At 48.2% G+C, this 16,169-nt stretch overlaps 1 protein-coding gene across 4 annotated transcripts in view; it reads right to left on the bottom strand.

Moving 5' to 3' along the window:
* Positions 1-1,578: 1,578 nt before the first annotated feature.
* TBC1D2 (TBC1 domain family member 2) overlaps positions 1,579-16,169 on the bottom strand; it is a 45,587-nt gene continuing 30,996 nt past the window's right edge. For 2 of the 4 annotated variants that reach the window (XM_064176736.1, XM_064176737.1), the window contains 4 exons: positions 15,403-15,523; positions 6,615-6,800; positions 5,937-6,058; positions 1,579-4,690 (listed from right to left, as the gene is read on the bottom strand). In XM_064176736.1, coding sequence (XP_064032806.1) covers positions 4,489-4,690; positions 5,937-6,058; positions 6,615-6,800; positions 15,403-15,523 — 631 coding nt within the window. In that variant the 3' untranslated portion in view covers positions 1,579-4,488. The remainder of the gene's footprint in view (positions 4,691-5,936; positions 6,059-6,614; positions 6,801-15,402; positions 15,524-16,169) is intronic. The other 2 variants (XM_064176739.1, XM_064176738.1) reach the window with 2 other exon arrangements.

Here is a 16,169-nt window from a genome sequence, read left to right as displayed (position 1 = left end):
GGACACTTTTATAAAATTTATCTGAGTATCTGGAAATTTAAATTAGAACTGAGACAGATATCAGGTTGTGACAGGACTAGGAGGAATGGAGCAAAGCTGGAGGTGGGTAGGTTCAGGCTGGACATGAGGAGGAAGTTCTTCACTGTGAGAGTGATGAGACCCTGGAATGGGTTGCCCAGAGAGGTGGTTGAGGTCCCATTCCTGTAGGTGTTTAAGGCTATGCTGGATGAGGCTCTGGGCAGCCTGATCTAGGGTAGGGTGTCCCTGCCTATGGCAGGGGGGTTGGAACTAGATGATCCTTGGGGTCCCTTCCAACCCTGACTGATTCTATGACATCCCCTCAGCCTAAATGTGAGGTGCTGGTTTTCTCTGTGGAGAGGTCATGAGGCTCAGCAGAAAGGGTATTTGTGTTATGGGAAAATGATTTGTCTTGCACCTGGCATGGATAATGTTCTGTAACGGGAGTCTTAGCACCGAGAAAAAGCTGGAGAAGTCCCAGCTTTGGTTCAGGCCACCAAAGCGAGTTCCTAAGTGGGAAAAAAGACAGCCCCCGGTGTAGTGCATGCACTGGTGGCAGGAGGCTGCCCAGTCTGCTAGTTGGAGGAAGAACTCAGTGCTGTGGGCATAGCTCCAGCTGCAGGTTGTTGGTGTTGCTTCCCTCTCATGGGCAGTGTCATGTCCCTCAGCTCTCTCCTTCACCCCGGAAGCGGGAGCTTGGGGTAAATATTAACTGAGCAATGACTCTCTCAGGAATGCCTCTTTCCAGGGCAGTGTGCCAGGCTCCAGGAGCAGGTCAAGTAGCTTTGCTGTGCATTTGCAGCAAGGGCTTAGCCACAACATATGGAGGTAATGGTGGCTCAGATCAAAGATCCTTCCAACCCAGTACAAACCAGGGCCAAAAAGCGGTGATGAAAGAAAGTCTCCTGGCCTTTGACTGTTTGCAGCTCAAGAACTTACTGAGGCAGCAGTCCTGTCTGTTTGGCCACTCTCCACCAGTCTGCCTCTCTCCACTCTTGCTGGCCCTAAAGTCCTGCAACAAGATGACCTACAGATTAACTATACATTCAGGGCAGGAGGAGGGAATTGAAACCACCTTTTTGAGGGCTGGAGCTGGTATCCCCAAGTTTAGGTTTATGCAGAGGCAGAAGGCTGTTTAACGAGTGGTGTTCACCCACAGCACAGTGCAGGATGGAGACATGTTTCGTCCACAGGCAGAGGGAGCTACTGGGCTGTGCAATCAGGTCAAACTGTTTTCGAACCACCACAGTTGTTCTGCACCTCGCATAGGGACAAGCTCTGTTCAAAACACTCCTGTGACTGACTGACACACAGTGCGAGCCTTGCAGAGTCCTGAGGGACTTCATAGAACGGTTTGAGTTGGAACAGAACTTAAAGGTCATCCAGTGCCAACCCCCCCCGCCATGGACAAGGACGCCTCCACCCAGACCAGGTTGCTCAAGGCCTCATCCAGCCTAGTCTTAAACACTTGCAGGGATGAGGCATCCACAATTTCTCTGGGCAACTTGTTCCAGTGTCTCATACACACACCTCCCCCCAGACAAAAGAACTTCTTCCTAATGTATAGTCTAAGCTCTAATTTAAAAGCATTGCTCTTTGTTCTATCACTACAAGCCCTTATAAAAAGTCCCTAGCCAGCTTTCCTGTAAGCCCCCTTCAGGTACTCAAAGGCAACAGCCTCCCCAGAACCTTCTCTTCTCCAGGCTGAACAGACCCAACTCTCTCAGCCTGCTCTCTTAGGAAAGGTGCTCCAGCCCTCTGAACATCTTTGTGCATAGAGCTAAGCTAATCTCTGTGTCCAGGTGGCATCCTGTGACTCCTATTCAGTGCTTTTCGATAGCCTCAAAGTCTGTGGGGCAGAAGGGTGGTAGCAGCCACAGGACATGCTAGCTTGGCTTCAAGGTGCAGGTCTGCATAAGCCTTGCAAGATAATCCCACATCTACATCTGATGAAATGGCCTCTAGCTGCACCACACGAGGTTTAGGTTGGTCATTAGGAAAACTTCCTTCACTGAGAAGGTTGTTAAGCTTTGAAAATATTGCCAATCTCTGGAAGAGGCTGCCCAAGGAAGTGGTTGAATTACTATTCCTGGAGGTATTTAAAACATGTGGTGTTGAAGAACATGGTTGAGAACCAGACTTGGGAGTGTTAGGGTTACTAGTTGGACTCAATGGTCTTAAAGGTCATTTCCAGCCTAAATAATTCTGTGATTCTATGATTTTAGTAAAGAACAGGCACAAGTGACTGGGTGGCATTATGACCAGAGGAAATGGCCTTCAACAAATGCACATGTGGTGCAAACCCAAGAGCTGAAGACACAACAAAGAGAAACTTCTAGCAACCCAGCTATGTTCTTCCCTTCTGTTTTCAATTACCTTCAGAATTTCTCAGCAAGGACAACGACATGGTCCTTGTGTCTTCTTCAGAAACATTTTTAATATGTCATTATATACCAGATGTTTATTTATAAACTGTAGACACCCATCAGGATCTGTTTTGGTCTAATAATGCATGTTCCAAGTATCTTCTACTAATTAAAAAACAAAACAACACAAAAAAACAACCAAACAGAAAAAAAACCACCAAACAAACAAAAAACAAGGAGAGGACAGAGGAAGCCTCTAGGAAAAATACAACTGTAAGCACATTTCTAATTTCCAGGGTCTTGCTTTAAAAGAAAAGGTCTTTCAAAAGTTCATGACAATAGCAAAAACCTTTGTTTGTGTATGCCCATGCACTAACCAATGTAAGTAAATAAAATAAGGGCCATCATCTGTGAAGACAAATCTTCTGCCACCTGCGCTTTTCTAGCCAGGTGGCACCACTTTAAAACCAGTGCATTTTTCTGAAATACATTTTTTGTCTTGACCCACACTTCCAACGTGTGCAGCTGTCAGTGACGTGCAGGCGATCTGCCTTGCTCTTGCCCATCTATCCACTCTTCCCAAACCTCAAATCACTTTGATTACTTGCATACTGCATGGTTGACCTCTACATCTCTCTCCAAATTCAGGCTTTAGTAATTCTTTGAATCTACCTGTCTGTCCAGTAGTGTCTAAGGCAGAGCTGAAGCAAACCACATCTCATCTGAATAGAGGCTGGTGCTGTTTTCACTGGAGCCTGAGACCTTAGCTGCAGCCCATCTGGCTGAGAACAGTATGGGCTATGAATGCTTCTCTTCCCTTACTCTGCCAGCACTGACAACTTTATGATGAAGTTTAAAGAAGGCCTCATCCACTGACTGGGCTTGGGTTCAAGGTCAGCAGAGCAAAGCTCCTCCTCACAGTGGGGTCTGCTGCATGCTGTCAGTATCAGCAGTACAGGCACACCTGGAATCAAGCCCTGCTCAACAGGAAAGCAAGGCAGCAGGACATCACAATAGCGTAAGTCGTATTTAACTGAGGCACTTGGTCTATCTTGGGTCTGTGGAGCACTAAGCAGCACAGGCAGGGAATAGGTGAGCCTGGGAGAAGGTAATCAGACCCTGCTTGCAGGGGTAGGCAGGACATTTCTGTGTGCTGGACTCATGGAGGCCAGCTCCTTGGTTCAGAGGAAATTAATCTTTTTTTTCTAAGGAATATCAAGCCATCTTTTGTTGTCTAGCCCAAGAGGCTTGCAGGTTTATTCCAAGAGAGCCATAGTCCATGAGTCGAACACCTCCAGTATCGAAAACCTCTGCAGGAAAGTCCACTTCACTCTCATTATGAATGAGAGTGAGAGGCTGGGATATCAATGTAGAATCCTGGCACAGCATGAGCCTAAATGGGGCAGAGTCAGATAGCTGCACACATATACTGGCCAAGTGTGAGGTGATCAGAAGACTCAGGAGTTCTCAGTAGGCAAAGTTTCCTTAACATTAGGCCCTGCTTGCTGCCAGGCTGTGGTTTGTTTTACACTGAGAGCAGAGGTTGTCTGTGGAGCAAACTCATCTCTCAAAGGCACAGCTCCCAAGACTTTTTCAAGGCCCAACACTCATTGAGAGACTGTCATAGCTTAGTAACTGGAATGTTAAACACGCTCTCCTAGCAGGCTAGCCACTAAGATATCATACCCTCAAAGAGCATTTTCCTTCCTAACCAATTCAAAAGCTTGAGACACCAATGAGGGAGTGCTCTCAGTTCATTATTTCTGGTGATTTCACTTGTGCCTGAAGATCTCTTTCAAGCCCCCACCAGAAAAGGTAAAAAAGCCCTGGCTGGCTGGGTCCTTTACACCATACCAACTTTTGTCATAATAGCACAACTGGTATTTCTAATGGACTTTCATCCATAATCCCAAGCTAAGCAGGACAGGGTGGGCTGAATAGGGAGAAGTACAGAAGAGAATGAAACTCCTTTGACATCTTGCTTCCTGGGGCAGATGAACTCCTGCTATGATCACCTTCCTCCCTCTGCTTCATCTCTTACAGACAGTTGCTACTGAAGACCTTCTGTAAATTGGGAGGGAAGTGATGAGGAAGTCTGGTTTTGTTAAATCTCTTCTTCCTCTTCACTAACAACCTCCTTCAGATCCTGAGGCATTTGCTCTGCTCTCTCTTTCACATAGGCTGCCTTGATCTGTTCTAGCTGACACAGCTCAGCCTCCAGCTCTTCCCTGTGTGCTGACCGTCGGTTCCTCAGCGCTTTCATGGGGAAGGGGTTTAAGTCATTGAAGGCAATGTTCATCAGCTTCCTGTGATGGAAAAGACAGCTCTGGTGAACCAGTTTACTGGCTGTTAAGAGATGATAACAGATACCTGTGCATCCTGAGGAAGGCAAAGAGTAGGCTCTCATATTTCAGCCTGCTGCACTCAAAAGTCACCAAGCATCAGAGTCCTAAAGGGACCACCAGCAATTCCTTCTCATGCAAAGCAATTCCTTCTCGCACCAGCCTAGACAATGCTTTACACAGCTTCACTCAACACAACCTTTTAAGGCACTGGGGTGCAGCCACCAGTGAGGAGATGGCTGATCAGAAGCCAATTCTGATGGTCCCTAGAGGAGGAATATTCCTGATAGGGAGCTCCTCTGATCACAGAAATCTTCCTCTGAGACATATGCTGCCACTACAGGGTGTGAGTGGTGCTGCATCCCAGACACCTCAATCACAACTGAAAGAAACTCAGCAAATGTCAGCATGAGCATTTCTGCAAAAAGAAAGCTGGCTCAGACTTTGTGGCCTGCTCTGCTATCAAATCCTTGCTATCAATACAGACTGGGGGATGAGGTGATAGAATCACAGAATGTTAGAGGTTGGAAAGGACCTCCAGAGATCATCAAGTCCAAAGACCCTACCAAATCAGGATCACCTAGGGCAGGCCACAGAGGAATGCATACAGGTGGTTTTGAAAGTCTCCAGAGAAGGAGACTCCACAATTTCTGGAGAAAAGAAGGCTCCACGGAGATATAACAGCAGCCTTCCAGTACATGAAGGGGGTCTGCAAGAAGAATGGAGAGAGACTGTTTACAAATGCCTGCAGTGACAGGACAAGGGCAAAGAGATTCAAACTAGAGAAGAGCCGATTTAGATTGGACATTAGGAACAGATTCTTTACAATGAGGATGGTGGAACACTGGAACAGGTTGCCCAGGGAGGTGGCTGGGGCCCCATCCCTGGAGATATTCAAGGAGAGATTTGACAGGGCTCTGGGCAACCTGATCTAGTTAAGGATGTCCCTGCTACCTGCAGAGGAGGTCGAACCTGATGACCTTTGGAGGTCTCTTCCAACCCAGACCATTCTATGATTCTATGACAAAGATTTAAAGTAGCACCATGAAAGGAAAGTTAAAAAGAGACAAAGTGATCCTGCCAATCCCATGAACCTGCCAGTGCACACCCATCTCTCTTCATAGGCTGGTCATGACTCTTTTTAGGCTGACCTAATAGTCAAGGAATCAGAAGCCTAGAGCGGAGAGCTGTCTGCAAGCCCTGATCCTACCTGCCATCTGTGATCATCCTTGTGAAGAAGCGCAGGTACTGGTAGATCTCCACACTGTCATGGATTCTGAGGATTTCCTCCTCGTTGTACTTGAAAATAGCAAGAGCGTAGCGAAAAATCACCTGGAGGGTTGAAAGATATTTGATTTGGAATAATCTTAGGCAGTTGTGGGACCAGGTCCTGCCAGTGTAAACTACAGGGTGGGGCACAGAGCACTCAGTACAGGCTGGAGACTGGGCTTCTCTTGCTCTCAGTATGCCTAATGAAGCACAGAGCTAACATCAAGAGAATGACCCTCTGTGAGCAAATTTACCACCTCAGTGGTCCAAGTTCTCCAATTTTCCCCAGGCACAGGAGAAATGCAAGGCTCGTTTTCAACTCTTTGCTCATCTTCTGCTCCATCTATTTGTCATACTCTCAGCCATGTCTTGATCACAGAGCAGGAGACACCATGGCCTGTCAAAGAGTTGTCTTATAGAAGCACTACCTGCTAAAAAGCACCAAGGACAGGGACAGGTCTGACTACCAGCACACAACACAGAGGCTGAAGACTTCAAGGCACCCCACCAAACAGGCAGGGTGCAAGAAGATCAACCTCACATCTATTTGACATATGCATGTACCCACCGCCCTACTATCATGTCACAGAGGTGGCATGGTCTAGAGGAGGAGTAGTACCTTGCTTCCCTCATACAAGAAGGCATCCCACACTCGCAGCAGAATGTCGCTGACCAGGCTGTCCACAAAGGCCACCAGAAACCAGTTGAAGGTGATGAGTGAGACATCAATCTGATACTGCTGAAAATGAGCTGTGAGGTGAGGCACCTTCTCTGACAGGAAGTCTTTGAAGACTCTCTGATCTACCTAAAGTTGACAAAATAGAAAACAAAAAAGTCCTAGTCAAGTTCTGGTGCTGGAGGAAAGGAGCAGTGCAACAGGACAGTGGCCCACACATGTTATGGTATCATGGAGGGCTCGAAGGCCTGAAAATAGGCCTATTTATGCCTTGACTTGCCTGGACATGTTTTTCTGCCCAAACCAGAGGTAAACACATTAAATGGATAAAAGGAGCACAATAGACCTGGTGCCATAAAGTCTGGCCTGCCCAGGACCCCTGATTGTGTAAACATGTTTGTGTAAGCCCATGCGCCCAGCTCATGCTTGCCGGGTGCAAGGCCTGTGTGTTCACCATATCAAGAAAGTCCAGGCCTGTGGCTTTTGCCTATTATGGTATTGTTTGGCTGACTGCCAAAACCTGATTTGCCATTCTAGTGGCCAAGGGGCCATTAATCTCAGCCCACATTTAATAAATAGGGGCACACAGGTAAACAATGTGCTCAGACTCCCTTGCATTACTTACGCTCATCTGCTCATTTTTAGGCTTAGACTCACCAGCACTGTTATTACGGAGACAGAATCTCCCATAGTCTCCCAGCCAGTTGTGCACACTTGCACGCCACTGTGGTGAGTTATCATGACCAGATCCTATATTGCCTGCCTTTACCTATGGAGCTCAGACTCCCGTGCAGCCACATACACTATTGCACGCCCTCTGCCTTATCATTGCCATTGCCACCGAGTTACCAGGAAGCAGACTCTGAATTGTCTGCATGCTATCGGCCCGCTAGCCAGCATGAGACCGTGCTCAGACTGCATGGCATCCTACTTCTGCACCTGAGGTCTTGCCAACAGTCCCTGGACAGAGCGTCCAGAAGAAGCCAGGCGACAAGGGCAGAGATTGCATCCTTTGCCAGAAGAACAAGGTCAGAGACTGTCATTTTCCCCAGAAGCTGAGAAGATTCTCCTTTCCTCTCAAGCCAGGAGGATTCCAGCCTAAGTCCACGGGCAAAGACTCCCCTGAAGTTTGGACGCTAGTAATAGGCTGTGACATAGCCCCGGAGGGTGATTGATAATTAATAAGAATTGTAAGTGAATGCTTTAATGCCTCTGTAATTTCTATTGCCTCCTGCCATAAAGCAGAAAGAGCTTTCAGCCCACCTGCTGGGCAAATAGTATATAGACCCCAAGCAGCATTAAGCCACAGGGAAACTCCTCTCTCTGTTTATAGTTTGAACTGTTTGCTGGTTATTAATGTTATGGCTTGATATTAATCCTAGGATGTTTTCATGACCATGTAAGATCCTTTTAATATTAAATTACAGTGGTTGGGGGTGGTGATAGTTCAGAATATTGAAGTTAATAAATATATTTTTTGATAGAATATTATCTCACACCAATTAATTTCTCCCCTCCACCACAAACGGCATAGGCAGCAGAATACCCCTCCACTACATATGGTAAATCACTGATGCTGCCTTCTAGCCTAACCACATTCTAGGAGGAGTACAGCATCTTCTGTCTCCCAACCCTTCCAAATAACCAAGCAGTGTACTTGTGTAATACTCAGTGCAGTGTGTGGAGCTGAAACAGAGCCAAGATACAAGAACAGACATGTTCATTCTTCTCACTCAGAGAACCATAGTCCTTCCCAAGCTCACAGTGAGAAAGGAACATGCTGCCACATCATCTCACACCAGTCTTACTGGAGTTTCCCGCAATGTCACAAGTGTCCACCTTAACAAGAAGGATTAAAACATGCCCACGTCCAAAGGACTGTACATGGCTGTCATGGAGAGTAGCAAAAGCCCCTCTAAAATCTCCATGTCATGCGGATTTCTAATGCCTCACATTCAAGCCAGAAGCATCGAAAAAACCAAAACAATCTTTCAGTCCCATGGGAAGATTTCTCCCTAGGGTAAGTGAAAGGTAAACACTGGCCATGTTTCTCTTTCACTTGGCCTTGCTTTCCAGACAACAAGGTATTGTTTTGGTTAGTAGAAACGACTTTCTCAGGCCTGCCCAACACCTGCAGGTGGGCTGGCCTGAGGAGGGGTCTTTATATTGTTTTAGGTAATGTTATCCAATTGTATAAGTTGCTTATTGTTTTTTACCAATGTATGTGAACAACGTAAAAGTGGTCCGAGTTGTGGGCTAGTCCTATTTTGGAACATTATAAAAATGGTGGACAGGCCAGGATCGAGGCTTTTGGCCCTTGTGCCCTTGCCTTTCTGGACCTCACCCTCGCTCCTTCCTCGGACAACAAGCTGCTTGCCGATCTAGCCTCGCCTCGGGCGGATACCCCGAGCCGCAGAGGCAGGAAAGCCTGCATATATCTGGACCCTCACCGGGAGAAAGGGACTCCCTACCAAGCTATAGACTGTGAGTAGCTGACGAACTGTTAACTCAAACCAGAGACTCAAAAGAACTCTCTTTAAACATCATAGACTCTTTAATTTGCCATTTTCGGAAATGTTACTTTGACCTCGATCAAAAGAATTCACAAGGGTGGTGTAGTTTCGGGAAGAGGGAATTCGAATTTTTTTTGCAATAAATCACTGATAAAATAGTCAACACCTCGCGTATTTTCCCCATAAACTCTGCCGCGAAACTGCGTTCCACGACAATGGCCCAACAGAATAAACACCCAGAACTCCTCTGACTTCACAAACAGGACCTGATCTTCTCCCTTAGCTTCTCTCTGAGGTCATGAGTACTGCCTGTGCTCTACTATTGGTTGCATGAGCCAAGACACAGAAGTGCAGTTGGTGAGACCCTTGATCCATGTTTATGAAGAATAGAACCATGGAATCATTAAAGTTGTAAAAGACCTTGAAAATCATCAAGTCCAACCATAATCCAACCACCATAACTATGAAACCATGACCTGAAGTGCCACACGTGGATACTTCTTGAGCACCTCCACAGATAACTCTCCAGCTCCCTGGGCAGCCTGTTCCAATGCCTGAGCACTCTCTTAGTAAAGAATTTTTTTTCCTAATGTCCAAACAAAACCTCCCCTGGTACAACTTAAGCCCATTCCTCTCATGCTATTATTACTTAACTGGGACAAGAGACCACAACAGCCTCACTACAACGTCCCCTGTGCCATATGTGTCAGCCCACTTAGCTGAGGCACAGTGGAACAAAACAGAGTATTTAAAATCTACTAGAGCTAAACCTCAAGTTTTCCACCAGTTCAGAGCTTTCACTTTATCAAGCAAACCCACAAAGCATCACCCTTAAGAATCCACTTTACATGGGTCTTGGCTAGGTTTTCAGAGACCAGCCATGAGTCAGGAAGCCCTTCTACACAGGCTCCCTCAGCTGACAGACTTTTCTAACCACATGTAGGTGAATCTCTGTGTCTTCAATGTTTGCCCTCTCAATCACTATCTGTCAGGCTTTGAGCACTACCTATTAAATCCCACAGCTGTGGGTTTGGTCTTTCCACCAGCAAGCCACTGTCCCAGCAAACATCAATCAAGCAATTCAGTGGCACAATCAGTCACTCCCGCATGCTGATGCTTGGAGCCTCACCTATTGTAGCGGGCCTCTTCCCTCTGAAAAGGCCACACAAGATATCAAGGTCACAGCCAGCTTCACCTAACTGGGCACTGCTGGGTATGGTTGGTGTGGTGACACAACTATAATACTTTATGTCTCTGTGTCTGCCTGGGAGGACATAAGACTTCTGATGCAAACCATCACAAAAACCATAAAATTCAGTGACTTCAAACCAGGAGGTTGTGTTACTCATGAAATATCTTACTTCAATGGCCAGAGGGCTTTCTGATCTGCAAGGAGCCCCAAAACCAGAACTAACAATGTACCTGATTGTGAACTAAGGCAAGTGCAGAACTAAGGCAACTAAAACTCTCAGTGCTTTCTTCCATCTGGCCATGGTGCTCCACACACTTTGTGCAGCTTCCAAAGAAACATCTGGAGGGCTGCAAAATGCTGCCTTCCTCATACTTTTAAACATGTTGGAGTTTGCTGCTTCACCTCAGAGAATCAAAGAAACATTCAGGTTGGAAAAGACCCTCAGGATTGCCAAGTCCAACTGATATCCCTACTCTACAAGCTGCACTCTAAACCACATCCCCAAGCACCACATCCAAAAGACTTTTAAACACATCCAGGGCTGGTGACTAAATGCCCTCCCTAGGCAGCCCATTCCAATGCCTGACCACTCTTGCTGTGAAAAATGTTTCCTAATGCCCAGGCTAAACCTGTCCAGTTGCAGCTTGAGGCCATTCCCTCTTATTACAGTACCACAGTATCATCAGGGTTGGAAGAGACCTCACAGATCATCAAGTCCAACCCTTTACCACAGAGCTCAAGGCTAGACCATGGCACCAAGTGCCATGTCCAACCTTGCCTTGAACTGCCCCAGGGACGACAACTCCACCACCTCCCCGGGCAGCCCATTCCAGTAGCCAATGACTCTCTCAGTGAAGAACTTTCTCCTCACCTCGAGCCTAAATTTCCCCTGGCACAGCCTGAGGCTGTGTCCTCTTGTTCTGCCGCTGGCCACCTGAGAGAAGAGACCAACCTCCTCCTGGCCACAACCACCCCTCAGGTGTTTGTAGACAGCAATAAGGTCTCCCCTGAGCCTCCTCTTCTCCAGGCTAAACAATCCCAGCTCCCTCAGCCTCTCCTCACAGGGCTTGTGCTCAAGGCCTCTCACCAGCCTCGTCGACCTTCTCTGGACACGTTCAAGCATCTCAACGTCCCTCCTAAACTGGGGGGCCCAGAACTGAACACAGTACTCAAGGTGAGGTCTAACCAGTGCAGAGTACAGGGGCAGAATGACCTCCCTGCTTTTGCTGACCACACCATTCCTGATGCAGGCCAGTATGCCACTGGCTCTCTTGGCCACCTGGGCACACTGCTGGCTCATGTTCAGGCGGATATCAATCAGTACCCCCAGATCCCTCTCTGTCTGGCTGCTCTCCAGCCACTCCGACCCTAGCCTGTATCTCTGCATGGGCTTGTTGTGGCCAAAGTGCAGCACCCTGCACTTAGAGCTATTGAACGTCATCCCCTTGGACTCTGCCCATCTGTCCAGGCGGTCAAGGTCCCGCTGCAGAGCCCTGCTGCAGAGCCCTTCTGCAGAGCCTCCAACCCAGCCACATATGCCCCCAGCTTGGTGTCATCTGCAAACTTGCTGATGACTGACTCCATGCCCTCATCCAGATCATCTATGAAGATGTTAAAGAAGATGGGGCCCAGCACTGATCCCTGAGGGACACCACTAGTGACCGTCCGCCAGCTGGATGTGGCACCATTCACCACCACTCTCCGTGTCCGGCCCTCCAGCCAGTTCCTAACCCAGCACAGAGTGTTGCTATCCAAGCCATGGGCTGACAGCTTAGCCAGCAGTTTGCTGTGGGGGACAGTGTCAAAGGCCTTGCTGAAGTCCAGATAGACCACATCCACAGGCCTCCCCATATCCACCAAGCGAGTCACCTGATCATAGAAGGAGATCAGGTTGGAGAGGCAGGATCTGCCCTTCCTAAATCCATGTTGGCTGGACCTGAGCCCTTGGCCATCCCTCAGGTGCGCTCTCATCACCCCCAAGATAACCTGCTCCATCAGTTTCCCTGGCACTGAGGTCAGGCTGACAGGTCTGTAGTTCCCAGGTTCCTCCATCCGACCCTTCTTGTGGATGGGGATCACGTTGGCCATTTTCCAGTCTCCTGGGACCTCTCCAGTGAGCCAGGACTGCTGGAAAATGATGGAGAGCGGCTTGGCCAGCTCAGCTGCCAGCTCTCTCACACCCTAGGATGGATCCCATCTGGTCCCATGGACTTGTGGGTGTCCAGATGGCTCAGCAGGTCCTGAACTAATTCCTCATGAATTTCCAGGGGAACACACCGCTCCCCGACCCCATCCCCCAGTTCAAGAGGCCACTTGCCCTGAACTCCTCCCTCCTTACTGTTGAAAACTGAGGCGAAGAAGGTATTCAGGACCTCAGCCTTTTCCACATCATCAGTTATAGTATTCCCCTCCTGGTCCAGTAAGGAGTGGAGGCTCTTCTTGCCCTTCCTTTTAGCATTGATAAATTTATAAAAGTGCTTTTTGTTATCTTTCACGGAAGTGGCAGCCTAAGTTCTAACTGGGCCTTAGCCTCTCTAATTTTTCTCCTGCATAATCTGGCTATCTCCTTAAACACGTCAGGAGAAGCCTTCCCCTCCTTCCAGAGGTGATACACCCTCTTTTTTTCCCCCAATTCCTTCAGGAGCTGTTTGCTCATCCAGGCTGGTCGCCTTCCCCGCCGGCTCATCTTTCGGCACATGGGAACTGCCAGTTCCTGTGCCTTCAAGAGCTCCTGTTTAAAGTAGGTCCAACTATCCTGGACCCCTTTGCTCTCAAGGACTGCTGCCCAGGGGACTTTGGAAATAAGTTTCTTAAGCAAATTGAAGTTTGCCCTCCGAAAGTCCAAGGTGTAGGTTTTGTTGTAGTGCCTCCCTACCTCCCTGCATATTGAAAACTCCACTATCTCGTGATCACTACACCCCAGGCAGCCTCCCACTGCCACATCTCCTACCAGCTCTTCTCTGTTGGAGAGCAGCAGGTCAAGCTGAGCTTGACCCCTAGTAGGCTCACTTAACAGCTGGGACATGAAGCTGTCCTCCATGCACTCTAGAAATCTCCTGGACTGCCTCCTCTCTGCTGAATTAAGTTCCCAGCAGATATCTGGCAGGTTAAAGTCACCCACAAGGACAAGATCTGATCTTGAGACAGCCTCCAGCTGTTTTTAAAATATCTCATCTGTTTCTTCATCCTGGTTGGGTGGTCTATAACAGACTCCAACCAGGATGTCAGATTTATTAGTCCTCCCTCTGATTTTAACCCACAAGCTCTCAACCCCTTCATCCCTCACCTCAAGCTCAGTGGCATGGAGTGACTCCTTAATATACAGAGCCATCCCTCCTCCTCTTCTCCCTTGCCTATCTCTCCTGAAGAGGTTATATCCCCCCAGCATAGCAGCCCAGTCATGCCTGTCATCCTACCAAGTTTCTGAAATGGCAACTATATCATAGTCACCCTGGTGGACCAGGACTTCCAGTTCCTCCTGCTTGTTACCCAAGCTGCGTGCATTGGTGTAGATGCACTTCAGCTGGGCTCTGGGTTCCCCAATTGTCCCTAGTTTCCTTCCCACTCTCTCCTTCTCAGAGAGAGTAATTGCCTCACCCACCCCCTTCAGACCTAGTTTAAAGCCCGCCTAATGAGCCCTGCCAACTCCATTGCCAGGATTCTCCTGCCCCTCCTAGACAATTGCACCCCATCACAACCAGCAGGTCCGGTGCAGTAAAAGTTCCCCCATGGTCAAAGAACCCAAAACGCTGCCGCTGGCACCATCCCTTGAGCCATTTGTTGATATTGTAGGTTCTGCTGTTCCTCTCTGTGAACTCCCTTGCCACAGAGGGAACTGAGCAGAACACCACCTGCGCTCCCGCCCCATCTATCAATTTCCCCAGGGCCTTAAATTCCTTTTTAATTGCCCTGGTACCCCTCTTTTCAATTTCATCCCTGCCAGCCTGTATTACCAGCAAGGGGTAATAATCAGAGGGCTGTATTAGATTAGGGATTCTCCTGGTGATGTTCCTAACCCGGGCACCAGGAAGGGAGCAGACCTCCCTGTGAGACGGGTCGGGACAACAAATGGGTCCCTCTGTCCCCCTCAAGACGGAATCTCCAACAACTATAACCCTTCTCTTTTTCTTGTTTTTTGTGGAGCTAGTCACCACAGTTGGTGGCGACTGCTCCACCCTAGGCAATGTCACAGTTGGATGCTCCTCATCGCTCTCACTCTCTGTACCCTCTGCATGCAGGGCCTCATACTTGTTGTGCAAGGGTAGAGGAAGAGGAGGAGAGGGCTGGGGTGGATTTCCCTTACTACCCCTGACAGGGATCTGTACCCATCCCTCACTGTTTCCAGGGGCAGCTTCCTTAGCAGGGGGGATCTGCAGAGCCTGCACACACAGATCCAGCTCCCTTTCATTCTCCCTTATTGACCAGAGCCTGGACACTTTGTCCTTCAGCTCGGCCACTTCATCTTTCAATTCCGCCACCAAGGTGAGAAGGAAGTTCACCTGCTCACACCTGGTGCAATTGTTCTCCCCTTCCCCTTCTGCAGCAAGTGAGAGGCTGCAGCACTCCCTGCATCCAGTAGCCTGTACTCCTGTGCTTTCCCAGGTCACGTCAGTCTATCACTATTGACCCGTGAGAAGAGACCAACAGCAACAACCTCTCCACGACATCCTTTCAGGCATCTATAGGCAGTGATGAGGTCTCCCTTCAGCCTTCTTTTTTCAAAGCAAACAGCCCCAGCTCCTTCATTCACTCTTCATAACATTTATTCTTGACTTATACTATTGACTGTGCCATTAATGGGCACCCTCCTTCTAACTAACTTGACCTTCAGGTGATTCCTGTGGAGTGGTGCCCAGTTTCCTGATTCTGTGTGTGCAACAACTTGGTACTGCAACAGAAGGGATTGCAGGGTGGTATCACTGTTTTGTGAGAAATCAACCACACTGCAAGCTAACTGCTTACTTTGAAACCTTCACTGCAAATCGCTGTATCAAAGCCCAGTCAGATGTGAGGTTGCTCAGCTCACCTGTGATGTTATCAGCGTGTCACTGTAATAATCTGCTGGCATTAGGTTCTCCACAATATGAACTAGGCACCAGAAAGCAGTTTCCTCCTCTTCCAGGACTAGGAGGGCCACAGCTGCCAATCTGTGATGGACAAGACAGGGTGAAGCAATGCAACACTGCAGGAGGAGACATAGGCAAACACAGGAACTGGAGAATCCAAAACTCCTCATGGCATGCCTCTAGCTCCATGAGTGTCCAAAACACCAAATGTGGCAGAGCAGTTGGTCAGAGAGGCAAGTGATCTGTTCTCTGGGTTTCTGATGGAATCACTGAACTGTGATTTTCTCTCCGTGCATCTGTAGCAGAAAACAGGAAGCACTAGAGACAGAACTTGTGAGAAAAAGCCAGACTCACCAGCAGAGGTGTGGTGCCAAGGAACATGGTTAAGGAGCAGGCTTGGATAATGATTGGATTTGACCACCTTAATGTTTTTTCCAAGCAAAGTTATTCTATGATTCTTCCACAGCACTTACTCCAGCTCTGACTTAACCCGCTTCGAGCAGACTGGAAAGATGACATCTATTAACAAGGGCTCTCTAGAGTGTAAAATGTCTTTCTGAAGATCATCCAAAGACAACAGAAATAGCCTACAAGGACTTTCCTCATGTGAAAAGCTCCAACCAGAAATTCCCTTCTTGCAGTGTCCAGTGCCTTGTTTACTCAGTGCCACACTTCTGAGAAGTCTGGTTTTGTCTTTCCTATAGGTTTCCCTGGGAAGTGACAGAAG

This window comes from Pogoniulus pusillus, chromosome Z, assembly GCF_015220805.1.
Source record: "Pogoniulus pusillus isolate bPogPus1 chromosome Z, bPogPus1.pri, whole genome shotgun sequence".
NCBI lineage: Eukaryota > Metazoa > Chordata > Aves > Piciformes > Lybiidae > Pogoniulus > Pogoniulus pusillus.
The sequence above is the reverse complement of the archived record's forward strand: the minus strand, read 5'-3'. Positions and strand labels throughout refer to the sequence as shown.